Genomic DNA, 15,413 nt, shown 5'->3' on the forward strand with positions numbered 1-15,413 from the left:
TTCAGGATAGCTCCATATCTTGCTTTTAGTGAAGCAACATGGAGTATAGAGTGCCCTTCCTAAAAATAGGAAGACATAAATTCAGGTCCTACTTTTGACATATTCAGATTGTGTGACAATGGAGAAAGAAGTAATTTAACCTCTCAGTGCACTGGGGGCAACTTTCTAAGGTCACAAATTGCTAGAAGGTGCCATCCTGCATTGAATGAGGGAGTTTGATTACCCAATAGTTCCTTATACAGAAAAAAAATTATATATATGTATAAGATTTCTTTTGAGTGATTCCTGACTCCTGTCTATTTTATTAATGGTATAATACCTTTTAATTCATGTTATATTTTATTTCCTTGACAACTATCCTAGAAATCACAAAGAGAAGGGATAAGTTGAATAAGTTGAAATTTTTGATAAATTGTTAAATTTGAAGTGAAAATTTGTCTTAATATCTTGCCTTAATTTTTCTAGTCTGTGATATAAAAATACTTTTAAAAATATAGATTATAAGAATATCTTATGCAAATATAATTAATAAAGTTATACTTAATGATATGGGAAATTATCCTGTGTTTTATGCTATGAAACTATACAATAACTGATGATTTCTTTGTTTAGATTTTGATGCAATCACAGATCCTATAATGAAAGCAAAAATGGTAGCTCTTAAAGGGATTAATAAAGTAATGGCTCAAAACAATATGGGGATGCCACCAATGGTTATGAACAGGTAAGGTAAATATGGCTTCTAATCTTTTGAGACTAGCAGTCATTGTTTAACTTGCGTGTTCCTAGTATTTGAAGAAAACAACAAGAAATTTAGGAATTTACATTTTAGGAAAGAACAAATGCCAAGTTTAAATCAAGCAATATCTGAATTGAGAGCAAATTTCTTTTCATAATTGAGGGAAAGGTTTCAAAAATATTGATTTGACTGATGTGGTAGATATCAAAGTTAGAGAAGTTTTAGCCTTTAATAAATAATACTTTTAATGCTCCTTTGCCCTGAATTATTAGAAGTCATAAATGTGTAGCCTTTTTTAATTGTAAAAGGCAGTAGTCAAAATATATTTGAACTGAAACAAAAAATTCTCATTTGTTTCATTGAATTAAAAGGACACTGAGAGAAAGTCAAGAGCTGAAGGATAAAAAGTTTTTCATTGGTCATTAGAGCAAATTGAAAGATTTTTCTTTATTGAAATAAAAAATTAGAAAGGAAGAAAAGTAAGTTGTAAATAATAAATTCAAAATAAACTTTTCTTGATCTTGGAAATTAGATTACTAATTTTAAAGGGTGTAGAAAACCAGATAGCAATTTGGATGGAAAAGTTAAAATATAGAAACAGATGTGATTTTATTTGGGAACCTTATTAGTGTTAGCTCAGAAATAGAAATGAAACAATTATCTCAATGTTGAGGGTTTATAAGGCATTACGTAACAGTCCCCTTTCATTTTTGCTAACATCAATTCTTGTATCAACAGTATAAGTCAACTGACAGTCATTAAATGCCTGGTATGTGCCAGCTACTGTTTTAAGCCCTCAACAGCTTATCTAAAGCAGTTATTTCATTTTAATAAATATTTTTTGACCAAACTGATATACTGATTATTTTCAGGGTACTGCTTTGGGTATTATATACATGACATAGGGAACTGGGGAAGAAAGATGTATACTTGTGCTTGCTATAATATTAGGTACTTCAATAAGTAATCCAGAAAAGTGATAATGTTATAGGAGATAACACCACACACTCTTGATTGCTTAATGGAAGAATTGTACAAGATGAATCTCCCAATTAAAAATAATAATTATAATGATATTGTGCTGTAATGGTTGCAAAATATTATAAAAATATTATGTAAATAGCTACTCACAAACACTTGTAGATTGTTGCTTTTATCACCTTTTTCTTATACATAGGAAACCCAGGGAGTTGTATGACTTGCCCAAATTCTCACAGCTTATAAAATACCTGAGACAGAAGACAAACAAGCATTTATTAAGGCATCATTCCTTTTTTTAATAGAGGAGACTGTGTCAGAAAGAGACTCCAAGTTTAGTGCTGTGTCCACAAACTTCTTTGGTTGTATTCAACTGAACATACATTGATTGTGCTCATTTGTGTCTTAGCACTCTGCCTTTATTCAAGCAGTCATAGTTAATGCAAACTTAACATATCCTAGCATATTATACAGTATGATAAAAATGTATTTCTGATATTTGAAATATCTTTCAGAAATGTCAAGTTCATGAGTTATGTACCAGGAAATTGTGAAGATTTTAGTTTATCATAACATTTAATTTGAATTAGTTCATCTTATGAACTGTTTCACTTAGAAATTTTATTAGAAATTAAAATACTACAAATATAGACATGATTTAAAAAAATATAACAAAAAATACATCTTAATCAAGTACATAGCTGTGAATAGTGTTGTAGAACCTTCTTAAGACTAATTATTAATAATATTTATTATTTTATGCTTTATAGGCTTTAATTTGATTTCAGGTTGTGTTGGCAATTTTACCTCATGGCTAGAAGTGACTAAACATTTAAAAGTTTTTATCCTACTTTTGATCATTCCATAAATTCCTGCTACTAAATGCTCACTTGTTTAGAAAAATGCATTTTCTCTACAGGTTCCCCTTTATGTCTGGAACACAGAGTGGTGAAAGCCAGAATCTTCCTCAGCAGTCAATTGCTCAGGTAATGCCAATTGTAATTGTTATTCTGTTTTGTCATCTGATTTTCCTATTGAATTCCTTGTTTGTTTTGTTCTGGTTTTAAAATAAAACCATTGATATAATCAGGGAAAACATATTTGATTATGTATTGTTTGTACTGGGTGGGCGATATAACATAGGTCATTGGAACTACTTATCCATGACACTTTATTCTGAATAATTCATATAAGCTGTTATCATACATATATTTACAATCATAACACAAGTTTTTAAAGTGATTTTATATTTTTATTTTGTTACTCTGATGTACAGTGATTTTGTTAATTTGACATAGCATTAAACTATTCCCATTTATGCATTTATGATATATGCCTAAAGTACTACTTTTTTCAAAAACACCTGTTTCTACAATTAATTTTTCTATATGTGCTGTGTTTTTAGAAAAAATCAAGCCATTTAAGAAAAGTAACAATATCTATTTTTCCCTTTTTTTAAAAGTATTTTTTTCTAATCAATATATTATAAATTTGCTTTTACTTGTATATTTGCTATATCCACAGAGATTTCATTAGCTTGAGTAGCTTTTCAATAATAGTATTACAAGTATTTATATTGGCTTTGACATGAAATAAAGCCTCAAACACATGATATAATTTGCATACATAATAAAAAATGTCAGTTTTCTCTGTTGCCTACTTGTCGTAAATTACTTCCATTGTAAAGTTTACTTGCTTCTTTGTTTATAACTTTTTTTTATAAGAAAAATAAATCAATAGGAACTAATATTAAACTCCAGTCAATTTTATATTGTTGTGATTTTTTTTTTTTTAATTTGTGGAAAAGGAATACATTATAATATCTCAAAATAATTCTTTATAGAGTAGAATTCAATGTAGTCTTGTGCAACTTGCATCCAATCTGGGTATTGGAACTTCAAGATAAAATTGATTTGGATTATAGTAATGTAGTGAGCATTAGAGGTAATCTCATCATGATCATCTTTTACCCAGTGGTACTTACTCTTCAAGTGAAAAATGCAAGTTTGCCAGTCGTTGCTCAAGTACTCAAGAGTACACAAGAATGCTTCAATGTTCTGCATAAGTCTACATTACCTAATATTAAAAAGAGTAATTTTGTCCTGATCTCAAATAAGACTACCAAATTCATTCTACCTTATAAAAGTAAAAGATTTTAACTCCTATATTTTGTTTTTATAAATATCTTACCAATTCTATTTAGTATTCTTTTTGTCTAATGTTTGATTATTTTTAAAAAATTCTTATATATTTTACTTATTTTAGGATGGCAGTTTAACACCTCAGATTTCTAGGCCTAATCCTCCAAATTTTGGTCCAGGATTTGTTAGTAAGTATAAGTCTTTTAATAAATTACATGTATTCTGGGGATTTTTTTTTGTTGTTGTTGTTTTGTTTTTACAATATATGTATTCTCCCCTGGTCTTTCTCAGTTATCACCATACAACTAAGCTTGGTTTTGTGGTTACTTCTGATGCATAAATTTGCGTGAGGATTTGGCTAGGTTTGATCATTTGCATTAGAAAAATCATCTTTCCCATTTTCTTCTCTATATTGAACTCAGTTTATGGCTTGAGAATTTATACATTATCATATTGAGTCATGCCTATTTTTTTCTGAAGACTTTCTATCTAAAATGCACACATTCAAAAAAAGATATGCCATGGGAAAGATAATGGGAATATACCTAGAAAATAAACTGGGTTACAAGTTGTTATACAGTTCAGAAATGCAGCATACCTTCTTGTGTTTTACAGAATACCTTCAGGGAACTCAGTAGAGACTCAGAATAGGTTTTTAAAGTTCAATCTCAATTGAACTTTTCTGAAATTTCCAGATTGTTTAGCTAACTTTTTTTCACCATTATTTTTCATTTTGCGCACCTCTGCTCTCCTGGTTCCTGAAACCAGAAAGGCTTTCCTTGCGGTAGGTCTTATTCCACCAGAAGGAGAACTTCTGAAACCTTGTGAAAAAGCCTGTTCTTGAAAATCCCTTCCAAATTTGGTTGACTGGACACGACAGTCACATGCACTAGATTTCTTTGCATTTACTAATCAACCCCAAAATATGACATTTTGAATTCTGGTATGCCATAATTAAAATTTGAATATCTTTTTATATTTTTTAAAAACATACCAAACTTCTCTAACTGGCTTTTTCTGAATTTACTGTGCCCATTTACTTTAGTTGAATTCTTAATGTATAATGATATTCTATAACGTTGATTATTATTATTATTATTATTTTATTTTATATTTTTAGCTTGGATCCTTCTAAAGTTACATTCTTTTTTTTTTCCTTTATTATCATAAGATTAAAAAGGTGGCATGTACAAAACTTATACTGTGATAAAATTATTGTTGTATATTTGTTATAGTGTAAAGAATTGAAATGCCCTTTTAGAATAAAGACATTACAAGATGAAGAAAAGCTATATTTGTATGGGGAAAGGGGTAGGAAGGAACAGAAAGAATGTCATTTATTGTTAACATATTTGAGAGTTTAGTGTTTCACTGTTTGATTGTTTATAGATTTTATTATATGAAATTCACAGATAGTTTTGTTGAATTTACTTTATATTTACCATCAATACATCTGCATAGAATATCTAATTCTAAATTAAAATAGGCTTTTCTAAGACCACCTAGCTTTATTACAGCTTTAGAACAAATGTGTCTTTACATTTAAAAGTAGAGCAACTGTGTAAACTGAAGCAAAAATGAAAAGAATTATTCATTCACTGGACCTTGGTAGAATCTTGTATAACTTGGTTTAGAAAGTCTTTGAAGGTCTATGAAAAGTAATCTAAATAGCATGATATCGTTACTCTTACATTATATTCATTTTTAAAACATATTATCCATTTCATGAATATAAAATACATGTATTTCTATATATTTTTTGATATGTGATAATAGATCATGTTTCCAGGCATACATGCTTTGCCATTTAAAACAAAATATTGTCCTAAAAATTGGTAATTTCTTCATTGTATTTTAAATTTTTCACATTATACACATTGAAAATTCTTCAGTTAAGCTTTTTTTTTTTTTCGATGTACCAGCATTTGAAAAAAAAATTGATTCATGGACTTTTTAATCAATCATACACTAATATTAGTAAATCTGCAATTTTGATATTTTCCCCAGATGATTCTCAAAGAAAGCAGTATGAAGAATGGCTGCAAGAGACCCAACAGCTTCTCCAGATGCAGCAAAAATATCTTGAAGAACAAATTGGACTGCACAGAAAATCAAAGAAGGCTCTTTCTGCTAAGCAACGAACTGCTAAAAAAGCTGGGCGAGAATTCCCAGAAGAAGATGCAGAACAGCTAAAGCATGTTACAGAGCAGCAGAGTATGGTTCAAAAGAGGCTAGAACAGGTAACAGACTTGGACAAAGGAAATAGTTATCCGTCAACCATTTTTAATAGTCTATTTTAAAATTTCCTACTGATTTTGATGATTAAAAAGATTCATTATCAGCAGTGTTTTATACCAGAAAAGTGGGAATAACCAGCTCCTGAGAGACTTGTTGATTTATGGTAGGGTAGTCCAAATACTTCTGATTCATCACTGCCCTTCTAATTAACATTTTACTTTGGACACTCGGCATTCTCTCCTTTTTCCTCTTCCTCTCCTTCTGTCTGTCTTTCTCTGTTCCCTCCCTCCCTCTCCCTCTTTCTCTCTCCCCCTCTCCTTCTCCCTCCCTCCCTCTCTCTCTCTCTCCCTCCCTCTCCCTCTCTCCCCTTCTCTTTAAAAATGTGTATTTTATCTAAATTTATCATCATAACAGATTTTAGTAACTATTAACAACAACAGTCACCATTTCTGCATCCTACAAACCTAGTCCCAGGATATTTTCCTTCTTCCTATCAGACTCATCTTTTTAATTAGAATACTTGAAAATCATTAAATATTCATTTTTGTATCTCCTTTTGCATTTTGCTAATTCTGCTTTGCAAGGAATTTTTTTGTGATATTTTGTGCTTCTTTAAAAAGTTGTTCTCTATTCATAATTTTCTAACTTTGGCTACCATTCTTCCCCCCCCCCCCATGGTTTTCTTTATTGCTCCTGTTTGATTTTGGACATCATTTTCTTGGTTCTTTTTAAAAAAAAAAAAAACTCTTTCTTTAGCTTTTCTAGGAATCCTGTCCAGCTTGTGTTTCAATGTGAGGCTTTGCTTGAATGTTTTTCATGTTATTGTCTTTTGACTTTGTGTCTTGAGCTTCCTTGTCACCATAGCAGTTTTTTGTAGTCAGGTTCTTTTCTGTTTAATCATTTTTCTAGCCTGCTTCTTAACTTTGAATTTGATCTATTTTAATATTGGATTCTGCCCCCTAGGGAAATAGATTTATCACTGTACTAAGCTTCCTGCTTTTTCACTCTTTTCAAGCTAGTTCTAGAAATCTGTACTTTTCAGCGGTTCCAAAGTGGTGTGATAAAAGATAAAACTAACTAAACTAGATAAAAGAAAACTAACTAAATATTAGTGATAAGAATACTGATTATCTAAAACTGTTACTGTTGCAACTTTGTTGTCTAAACCTCCTGCTGTCCCAGAAAAATACTTCTATTCTCAAAAAAGTCCTTTCTACCTAATATGGTTTTAACCATTTACCAAGCCTTTCATGTAAGTGCTCAACTAATTTATATTGAATGAATTAATGGACTATGAATACTGCATACAAATAAATGAGATTCCTGTGTTTTCAGATTCGAAAACAACAAAAAGAACATGCTGAACTCATTGAGGATTACCGAATCAAGCAACAACAACAATGTGCAATGGCTCCTCCTGTCTTGATTCCAGGAGTCCAGCCTCAGCCCACAATGGTTCCTGGAGGATCACCAGCAGCAATAAGTCAGCCAAATTTTCCCATAGCATCACAGCAGCTTCAACACCAACAGCATACATCTGTTATCCCTAATCAGGCCAATCCTGCAAGAATGCCAAATTTGCCAGGTTGGCAGCCTACAAATACCCCTCCTCGTCTACCTATAAGTGCTTCAAGAATGCAGCCTCCAATGCCTACCATACCAATAAAGACCAATCCTCCAGCCCCAGGCTCTACTTCAAATTCAAATCCACAAAGTGGCCCACCTCCCAGAGTAGAATTTGATGACAATAATCCCTTCAGTGAAAGTTTTCAGGAGCGAGAACGGAAGGAACGTTTAAGAGAACAGCAGGAAAGGCAACGAATTCAACTCATGCAAGAAGTGGACCGGCAGAGAGTTTTGCAACAGAGGATAGAAATGGAACAGCATGGCATGATTGGATCAGAATTGAATAATAGATCTTTGTCCCAGATTCCATTTTTTAATTCTGACTTACCCTGTGATTTCATACCTAGACCACTTCAGCAATCTCCGCAACATCAACAACAAATGGGACAGGTACTACAGCAGCAAAGTATGCAACAGGGATCTGTGAATTCACCCCCCAATCAAACTTTTATGCAGACCAATGAACGGAGGCACATAGGCCCTGCCCCTTTTGGATCTGAGCCACCAGTTCTTAGTGGTGGTCCAACTTTCCATTCTGTCAAACAACCACATGGAAATCTTTCTGGGAACAATTTTCCACAAGGTCAAATAAGGCCTTCCTTTACTCCTGGGATATCAACAGCACCACAGACAGGTCCTCCATGTGGTCAAGAGACTACGATATCTCATATACAAAACTATTCAGGCTCTAGCCAGTCTCTTATTCAATTGTATTCTGATATAATTCCAGAAGAAAAAGGGAAAAAGAAAAGAATAAGGAAAAAAAAGAAAGATGATGATGCAGAGTCGACAAAGGCACCATCAACTCCACATTCAGATATAACTGCCCCACCAACTCCAAGTATTTCAGAACCTACCTCAACCCCAACAGTGGTCACCCCCAATGAGCTCACTCCTCATTTGGTAGAGCAAGAGTCAGCAGAACCCCTGGAGTCTTCAGCTACTAATGAGGAGATAAATCAACCTTCTTCAGAACTGGAAGACAATCTCTCCAGTAGTAGTTATTCACAAAGGAATCCACATCATCAGTCCACTGCAGACACAGAACTTGTAAAATTCACTTCAGAAGTCCCTAAAAATATTCAAGAAATTAAACTGGAAAAGGCTGAGGCAGAACAGTGTCCTGGCCAAACTGAGCCTAAACTGGAGGATCAAACTGGCATTAAAACAGAAGAGAAAGTTATTTCATCTATTTCATCAGCTCAGAGTCCAACCCAGTTAGTGAGTGTTCCTCCTTCAAAAGGAGATTCAGGGAATGAACTTTTGAAACATTTATTGAAAAATAAAAAGACATCTTCCCTTTTAAATAAAAAATCTGAAGACAGATTGAAATTAGAAGAGGAAGGTTCTGGGAATAAATTAATAGAGAAGCACAAATCAGCTGAAGGTCTGGTAAGTTTGAATAATTCTTAATACTCATCAGAATCTTTTCTTCCCAATATCTTTTTTTGTTTTCCCTGATTTCTGTTTTATAGATAGCACTGTTCCATTCCTCACTTCCCCTTCCCTATATTGATTGTCCTGTAGAGTGCTATAAATTAAATTATGATAGTCTTATTAATCTTTCTGCTATTTAAGGAAGAGTTCTCTATCTTCATTAATGAACATTGAACACATTAAAACTCTTACTGATTAGCTTCTTGGTTTATATTTGTTATCCTTCCTTTAATCCTTGCCTAAAAAATGTATTTAACAAATCATTTGATTAAAGTTAATTAAATTTGTTAATGAATATTCATCAAGGGATACTAACAAAAATCTTTTTTCATTTGAGTGACGAAATCATAGTTATGTTGATGTTAGTATTTATTTATTCCCAAAATCTCTGTTATGACCAATGGCATTAGAAATGTATTTTAGCTGAGCTTATTTTAGATTTATTCCTTAATTTAAATATTAAGGTTCTTTCCAAATGAATGTTAATACTCTATTTTTCTTCTTTAGATATATTTTTATACTTTTCCTCTGGTTCTGAAATAGTATAATTGTGGCAGAAGTTCTTATTTTTCTTTTTTTACTATGTTAATTTCATATGTACTAGATTTAATACTTTTGATATCAGGGTACTGTTTTGTCGATAAGAATATGTATTCTGTTCTTTCAAATATCTGATATTCTATTATTATGGTGAAGGAAGCAATAAAGTATAGCATTAATCTATTGTCATTCACATTTATATTTGATTTTTCCACGCCTTTGAAGGGAAGATGTTGTCTTTCTAATACTACTTCTTTGGGACCATGGTTTGATATGATAATTTGTCAACATTCAGTTTAAATTGTTCATTTGTTTATTTAATTTTTCCTGATTCTGCTTTCTTCATTTTATATTAGTTCACATAACTCTTTAAGTGCTTTTTCTATATTTTATTATATTTGTTATTTCTTACAGCATAGCAATATTCTTATATATTCGTAATACATACGTATCAATAGTGCTTTGAATTTTTTGCTATTGTATTCCATACCATTATGATTATTTTGGCATATATGGAAGCTTTCTTTGACTTCTTTAGAGAACATATGCCTAGCATCAAGGATCTCTGTGTATCAGGGACTATACAAATTTTATAGTCACTTTATCTACACAGTTGCTTCATAGAACAATTCATAGTTCCAGCAATAGTGAATGAGTAGTCTTTGTTTTTTCAGTCTTTCAAAAAATTAGTTTCTAATTTATTATTTTTATTATTCTTTCCTTTGTTTTTTTTTTTTTTTTCTTTTTTAGATTTTTATTATTCATACATTCATTTATTTATTTATTTGTTTGTTTGTTTGTTTGTTTATTGATTGATTGATTGCTAAGTCAATTGGGGTGAATGACTTGCCCAGAGTCACAAAGCTAGGAAGTATTAAGTGTCTGAGATCAGATTTGAACTCAGGTCCTCCTCACTTCAGGGCTGGTGTTCTGCCCATTGCACCTACCTAGCTGCCCAGTATTCTTTTATTTTTAAAAATCTGAGTGCCAGATTTTGTCCTATCCTCCTACCCTCTCCCATACCCACTGAGAAGGCAAATAATACATCAATTTACATATGAAGTCATCCAGAATATTTCCATATTATCCATAGTTTTCACAGAGATAGAGAGAGAAATTATACTTCGATTTATATTCTGAATTTATCAATTCTCTTCCTGAAGGTAGATAGCATTTTTTTCAGCTTGAATCATTTGGAATAGTTTTGGATCATTGCATTAGAGTTATCAAATCTCTCATGATTGATCATCTTTATATCATTACTACATTGCTGTAACTATAGCTATAACTATATCTGTCTATCTATCTATCTATCTATCTATCTATTTATCTATCTATCTATCTATCTATCTGATATCCCCATTCTTCCCACTTTACTTTTCATCAGTTCATGTAGGTCTTGACATGATTTTCTGAAACCAACCTCCTTATCTTTTCTTATAGTAATATATAAGCACTTCCATCACAGTTAACATGCCATAGATTGTTCAGCCATTCCCCAATTGATGAGCATTCCCTCAGTTTCCAATTCTTTGCCACAACAAAAACAGCTGCTGTGTAGGTTTTCTACATATAGTTTTTTCCCTTTTTATTTTATTTCTTTGGGATATAGACATAGTAGTAGTATTAATGAATCAAAGGGTATAGAAAGTTTTATAGTTCTTTTGGTCTAGTTCCTTATTCTCCAACACGATTGAAATAGTCCCCTAGTCCATCAGCAGTTTATTGATGATAGATACATTTTTTCCTCATTCCTATCATTTCTCATAGGTGTGAAATGATATCTCAGGGTTGTTTAACATTTCTCTAATCAATATTGATTTAGAGGGATAGAGTGATTTTTTTTTTTTAATATTTCTATAGAGCCTCTGAAAACTGCCCGTTCTTATCTTTTAACCATTTATTGTTGGGGAATGATTTTTATTATTACAAATTTGACTCAATTCTCTGTATAGTTGAGAAATGAGGCCTTTATCTTAGTCACTTGGCTGTAAAAACTGTTTTTTTTACTTTTCTGTTTTCCTTCTGATCTTGGTTGAATTTTTTTTTTTCTTTTGTGGAAAACTTCTTGAAATTTAATAAAATTGAAATTATTCATTTTAATATCTTGTAAATTCTCCCTATTATGTGGGTATTAATTATTTCCATCTCCATAGATCTGTTAAAACTATTCTTTTCTCTCCTAATTTGCTTATGGTATCTAAATCATCTACCTGTTTTGACCATGTCTTCATGTGTGAGATGTTGGTTTATACCTAATTTCTGCCATGCTGTATTCCAGTTTTTCCAACAATTTTGTCTTAAGTTCCCAGAAGTTGAGATGTTTGGGTTTACCAAATGCTAGACTGCTATGGTCACTTAACCTATTCCACTGACTTAGTGCATTATTTCTTAGCCATAGCAGATAGTTTTGATGATTATCATTATATAATATAGTTTGAGATCTGGTACAGCTAGGCCACCTACTTTTGGATTCTTTTTTTCCCATTAATTCTGTTGCTATTCTTGACCTTTTGTTTTTCCATATAAATTTCGTTATGATTTTTTTCTAGATTTATAAAATAATTCTTTGGTAGCTTGGCATACCACTGAATATGTAAATTAACTTAAGTAGAATTGCTATTTTTATTATATTGGCTTGACCTACCCATAAGCAATAGATATTTTTCAGTTTTGAATTGTTTTGATTTGTGTGATAAGTGTTTTGAAATTGTTTCGTAGTTCTTGGGTTTGTCTTGGTAGATTGTCTACAGTTCTTTTAAATGAAATTTCTCTATCATCTCTTGCTGCTTGGGCTTTATTTGAATATATGAAATGCCTGTTATTTTTGTGGGGGGGGTTTTCTTGATACTTTCCTAAAATTGTTTAATTATTTCAGCAGTTTTTTATTTGATTCTCTAGGATTCTCTTAATCTTACATTATCATATCATTCACAAAGATTCATAGATTTGTTTCTTCCTTGCCTATTTTGATTCAATTTTTTTCTCATTGCTATAGATAGCATTTCTAATGGTGATAATGGGCATCCTTGCTTTACACCCTGCTCTTAATGGAAAGATTTCTAGCTTATTCCCATTATACATTATATTTTTTTTATGGTTTTAATTAGATATTATCATTTTAAGGAAAGTGCTATTCATCCCTATGCTCTCTTATTTTTATTAGGAATGAATTCTGAATTTAGTTTAAAAAAAGCCTTTTCATCTATTGAAATGATCATATGATTTCTATTAGTTTTTTTTAAATTTATATGGTCGATAATTCTGACAGTTTTCCTAATATTAAACCAGCTCTCCCTGCATTTCTGGCATAAATTTCACAGTGTATGATCTTGGTGACATTGTTGCAATTTCCATGCTAGTATTTTAATTAAAATTTCTGTGTTAATACTCAATAGGGAAATTGGGTCTATAGAATTTTTCTGTTTTTGCCTCTTCCAGATTTAATTATAGAAACCCTAATTATTTAATTACTGATATTATTTCATTGCCTATGGTACCTTTTAGCAAGATATAGTTTCGCTGCTTATCTTTTACAACTAGATCCATGTTCGCTCTTGATTTATCTGAAATTATAATTGCTGCCCTTTGTTTTTAGGCTGTATTCCCCTTCCCCATCCTGTCTTTTCTCTGCCATCTTGGCTTTTCCTAGCACAAGCAGTTTGTGAACAAAAGCAGGAAAGTGAGAAAGTTTAGAGCAGGGGTTCTCAAACTACTGTCCATGGGCCAGATGCAGCCACTGAAGACGTTTATGCCACCCGCCAGGTTATAGCAAATTGGCAAATGGGCTGAGGGGCTGAGACAGAGTGTGAGGTTTTGTTTTTACTATACTCCGGCCCTTCAACAGACTGAAGGACAGTGAACTGGCCCCCTATTTAAAAAGTTTAAGGACAACAGGTTTAGAACAGATAATTTAGGAACAGATAATTAAGCTTAGCTAGAATGTAGAATATTTGGAAGTATGTCTTGTGAAAAGAGGCTTTTAAGGTAGAGTGGTACCATATTTTTAGAAAACCATAAAAGCCAGGCTAAAGTATTTGGAGTTTATGTATTTGGCAATACATAGCTATTGAAGTAATGTAGGAATTGAAAAGATCCACTCTGTGCATAAGGAATAATGGCAGCAGGATGAATGATTAATTCAAGGCAACACAGAATAATAGTTGGCCAAACCTGTTTAGTAAGGTATTCCAATAGTTCAATTGAGTGACCAAAAGATCTGCTTTATACTAAAGTGACTAGGAACTAGATGCAAGAGAGAACAGAAAGTAACTGAGAAATGAATGAAAGGATCTGTTAGAGGAAAATGGATGAATGGTTGTTCCATTGGGAGAAATGGTGAATAGAAGAGGTATAATAGAAAAAGCTTGATTTTAGAAAAGTAGAAGTTGCAATAACAGTAAAAGATTCATCTAAGAGTTGGAGATAAATTCCTGGAGCTGTCTATTTGGGAATATCTGAATCAAGTTAGTATTAAGAAGAAATTATTCAGAGGAAAAAAGATAATTATTATTATCTTGGTAACTGGGGGGGAAAATTTTGTCTTTGAACCTGTGTAACAGTTTTGCTTCATGTAGTAATTGTTTTTAAAAGTTGATACTGTTTAATAGTTAAATTCTTAACAATAATAGCTGACATTTATACTTTAAAGTTTGCAAAGAGGTTTTTTTATGCATATTTTAAGTCATTTGTTTCTCACCTCATAGATTACAAATACTTTATCAGTTTTATAGATGAGGAAACTGGGATTTAGTGAGATACAGTGTCTTGGCATGACTTCTTTTGTTTATAATTATCGGATGGTGAAATTTGAGTGTTTCTGAATGAAGACTAGCATTCTAACTACTGATACATTAAAAGATCTAGTTAGAGTTTATTAAAAATTAAACTGAATTTCAAAACACATTATACAACGCAGAACTGAATTGTTGATACCAATGGTAGAATATATGGTTTTTGCTAAGAAGTATCCTGGCCAGATTTGATTTCCAGTAAGTTAACTTCTAGATTTTGTTTTGTTTTGTTGACTACAATCATTCAAGAAGATCCTTTATTAAATTTATTTTAAAAGCACAAAGAGGTTATTATCTGCCTTGGTGAAAGGAATAGCCACATTGATAAAATCACAAATCTTTAAAATATCTAAATGAAAATAACTTATAGTTTATTGTGGTTAACATTTCTGTTAAATATATGGAAACCAATATTAAGTTTATTGCTAGTCTGTAGAATAGAGAAGCTAGCTAGAAAGTAGAAGTAGTGTAGGAAGATGAGAATGGTATATAAAAATGCTCTAGTGTTTTATACTATCTCCCATTTTCAAATCTGCATAAATATTGGCGTTTTTTTCCTCATCACACAATCAAGGAGCCAGATTTAATAATTTAACACATTGATTTTGGCTGTAATTAACTAAGATTAGATATTCCTATTTCTCTTAATACTGACAGAAAAATCCAGATTATTAAACCTACTGTTTTTTAGTCTTCAGAATAAACCAAAGCTGTTTTTAGCTTTACTACTTCATTAGATTTTTGTGTGTACTATATTTTGCTCAGAAATCTTTCAGCTAAAAATGATGATCTATTTCTAAGTATGTACTCTTAGCTTCTACTTTAAAAGTTTCTTTAGAGCTGATCCTTGATTTTCTTATCTCTCTGTAATAACAACAGCAAGAATTTAAGTAAGTTTACAGTTAAAAATATTTTTAAAGA

At 31.6% G+C, this 15,413-nt stretch overlaps 1 protein-coding gene across 13 annotated transcripts in view; it reads left to right on the plus strand.

The window, feature by feature from the left end:
* KMT2C (lysine methyltransferase 2C) overlaps positions 1-15,413 on the plus strand; it is a 243,898-nt gene that overhangs the window by 195,154 nt on the left and 33,331 nt on the right. For all 13 annotated transcript variants that reach the window (XM_074267425.1, XM_074267415.1, XM_074267418.1 and 10 more), the window contains 5 exons: positions 613-724; positions 2,637-2,703; positions 3,983-4,046; positions 5,866-6,098; positions 7,432-9,114. In XM_074267425.1, the coding sequence (XP_074123526.1) occupies positions 613-724; positions 2,637-2,703; positions 3,983-4,046; positions 5,866-6,098; positions 7,432-9,114 (2,159 nt within the window). The remainder of the gene's footprint in view (positions 1-612; positions 725-2,636; positions 2,704-3,982; positions 4,047-5,865; positions 6,099-7,431; positions 9,115-15,413) is intronic.

This window comes from Sminthopsis crassicaudata, chromosome 5, assembly GCF_048593235.1.
Source record: "Sminthopsis crassicaudata isolate SCR6 chromosome 5, ASM4859323v1, whole genome shotgun sequence".
Lineage (NCBI taxonomy): Eukaryota > Metazoa > Chordata > Mammalia > Dasyuromorphia > Dasyuridae > Sminthopsis > Sminthopsis crassicaudata.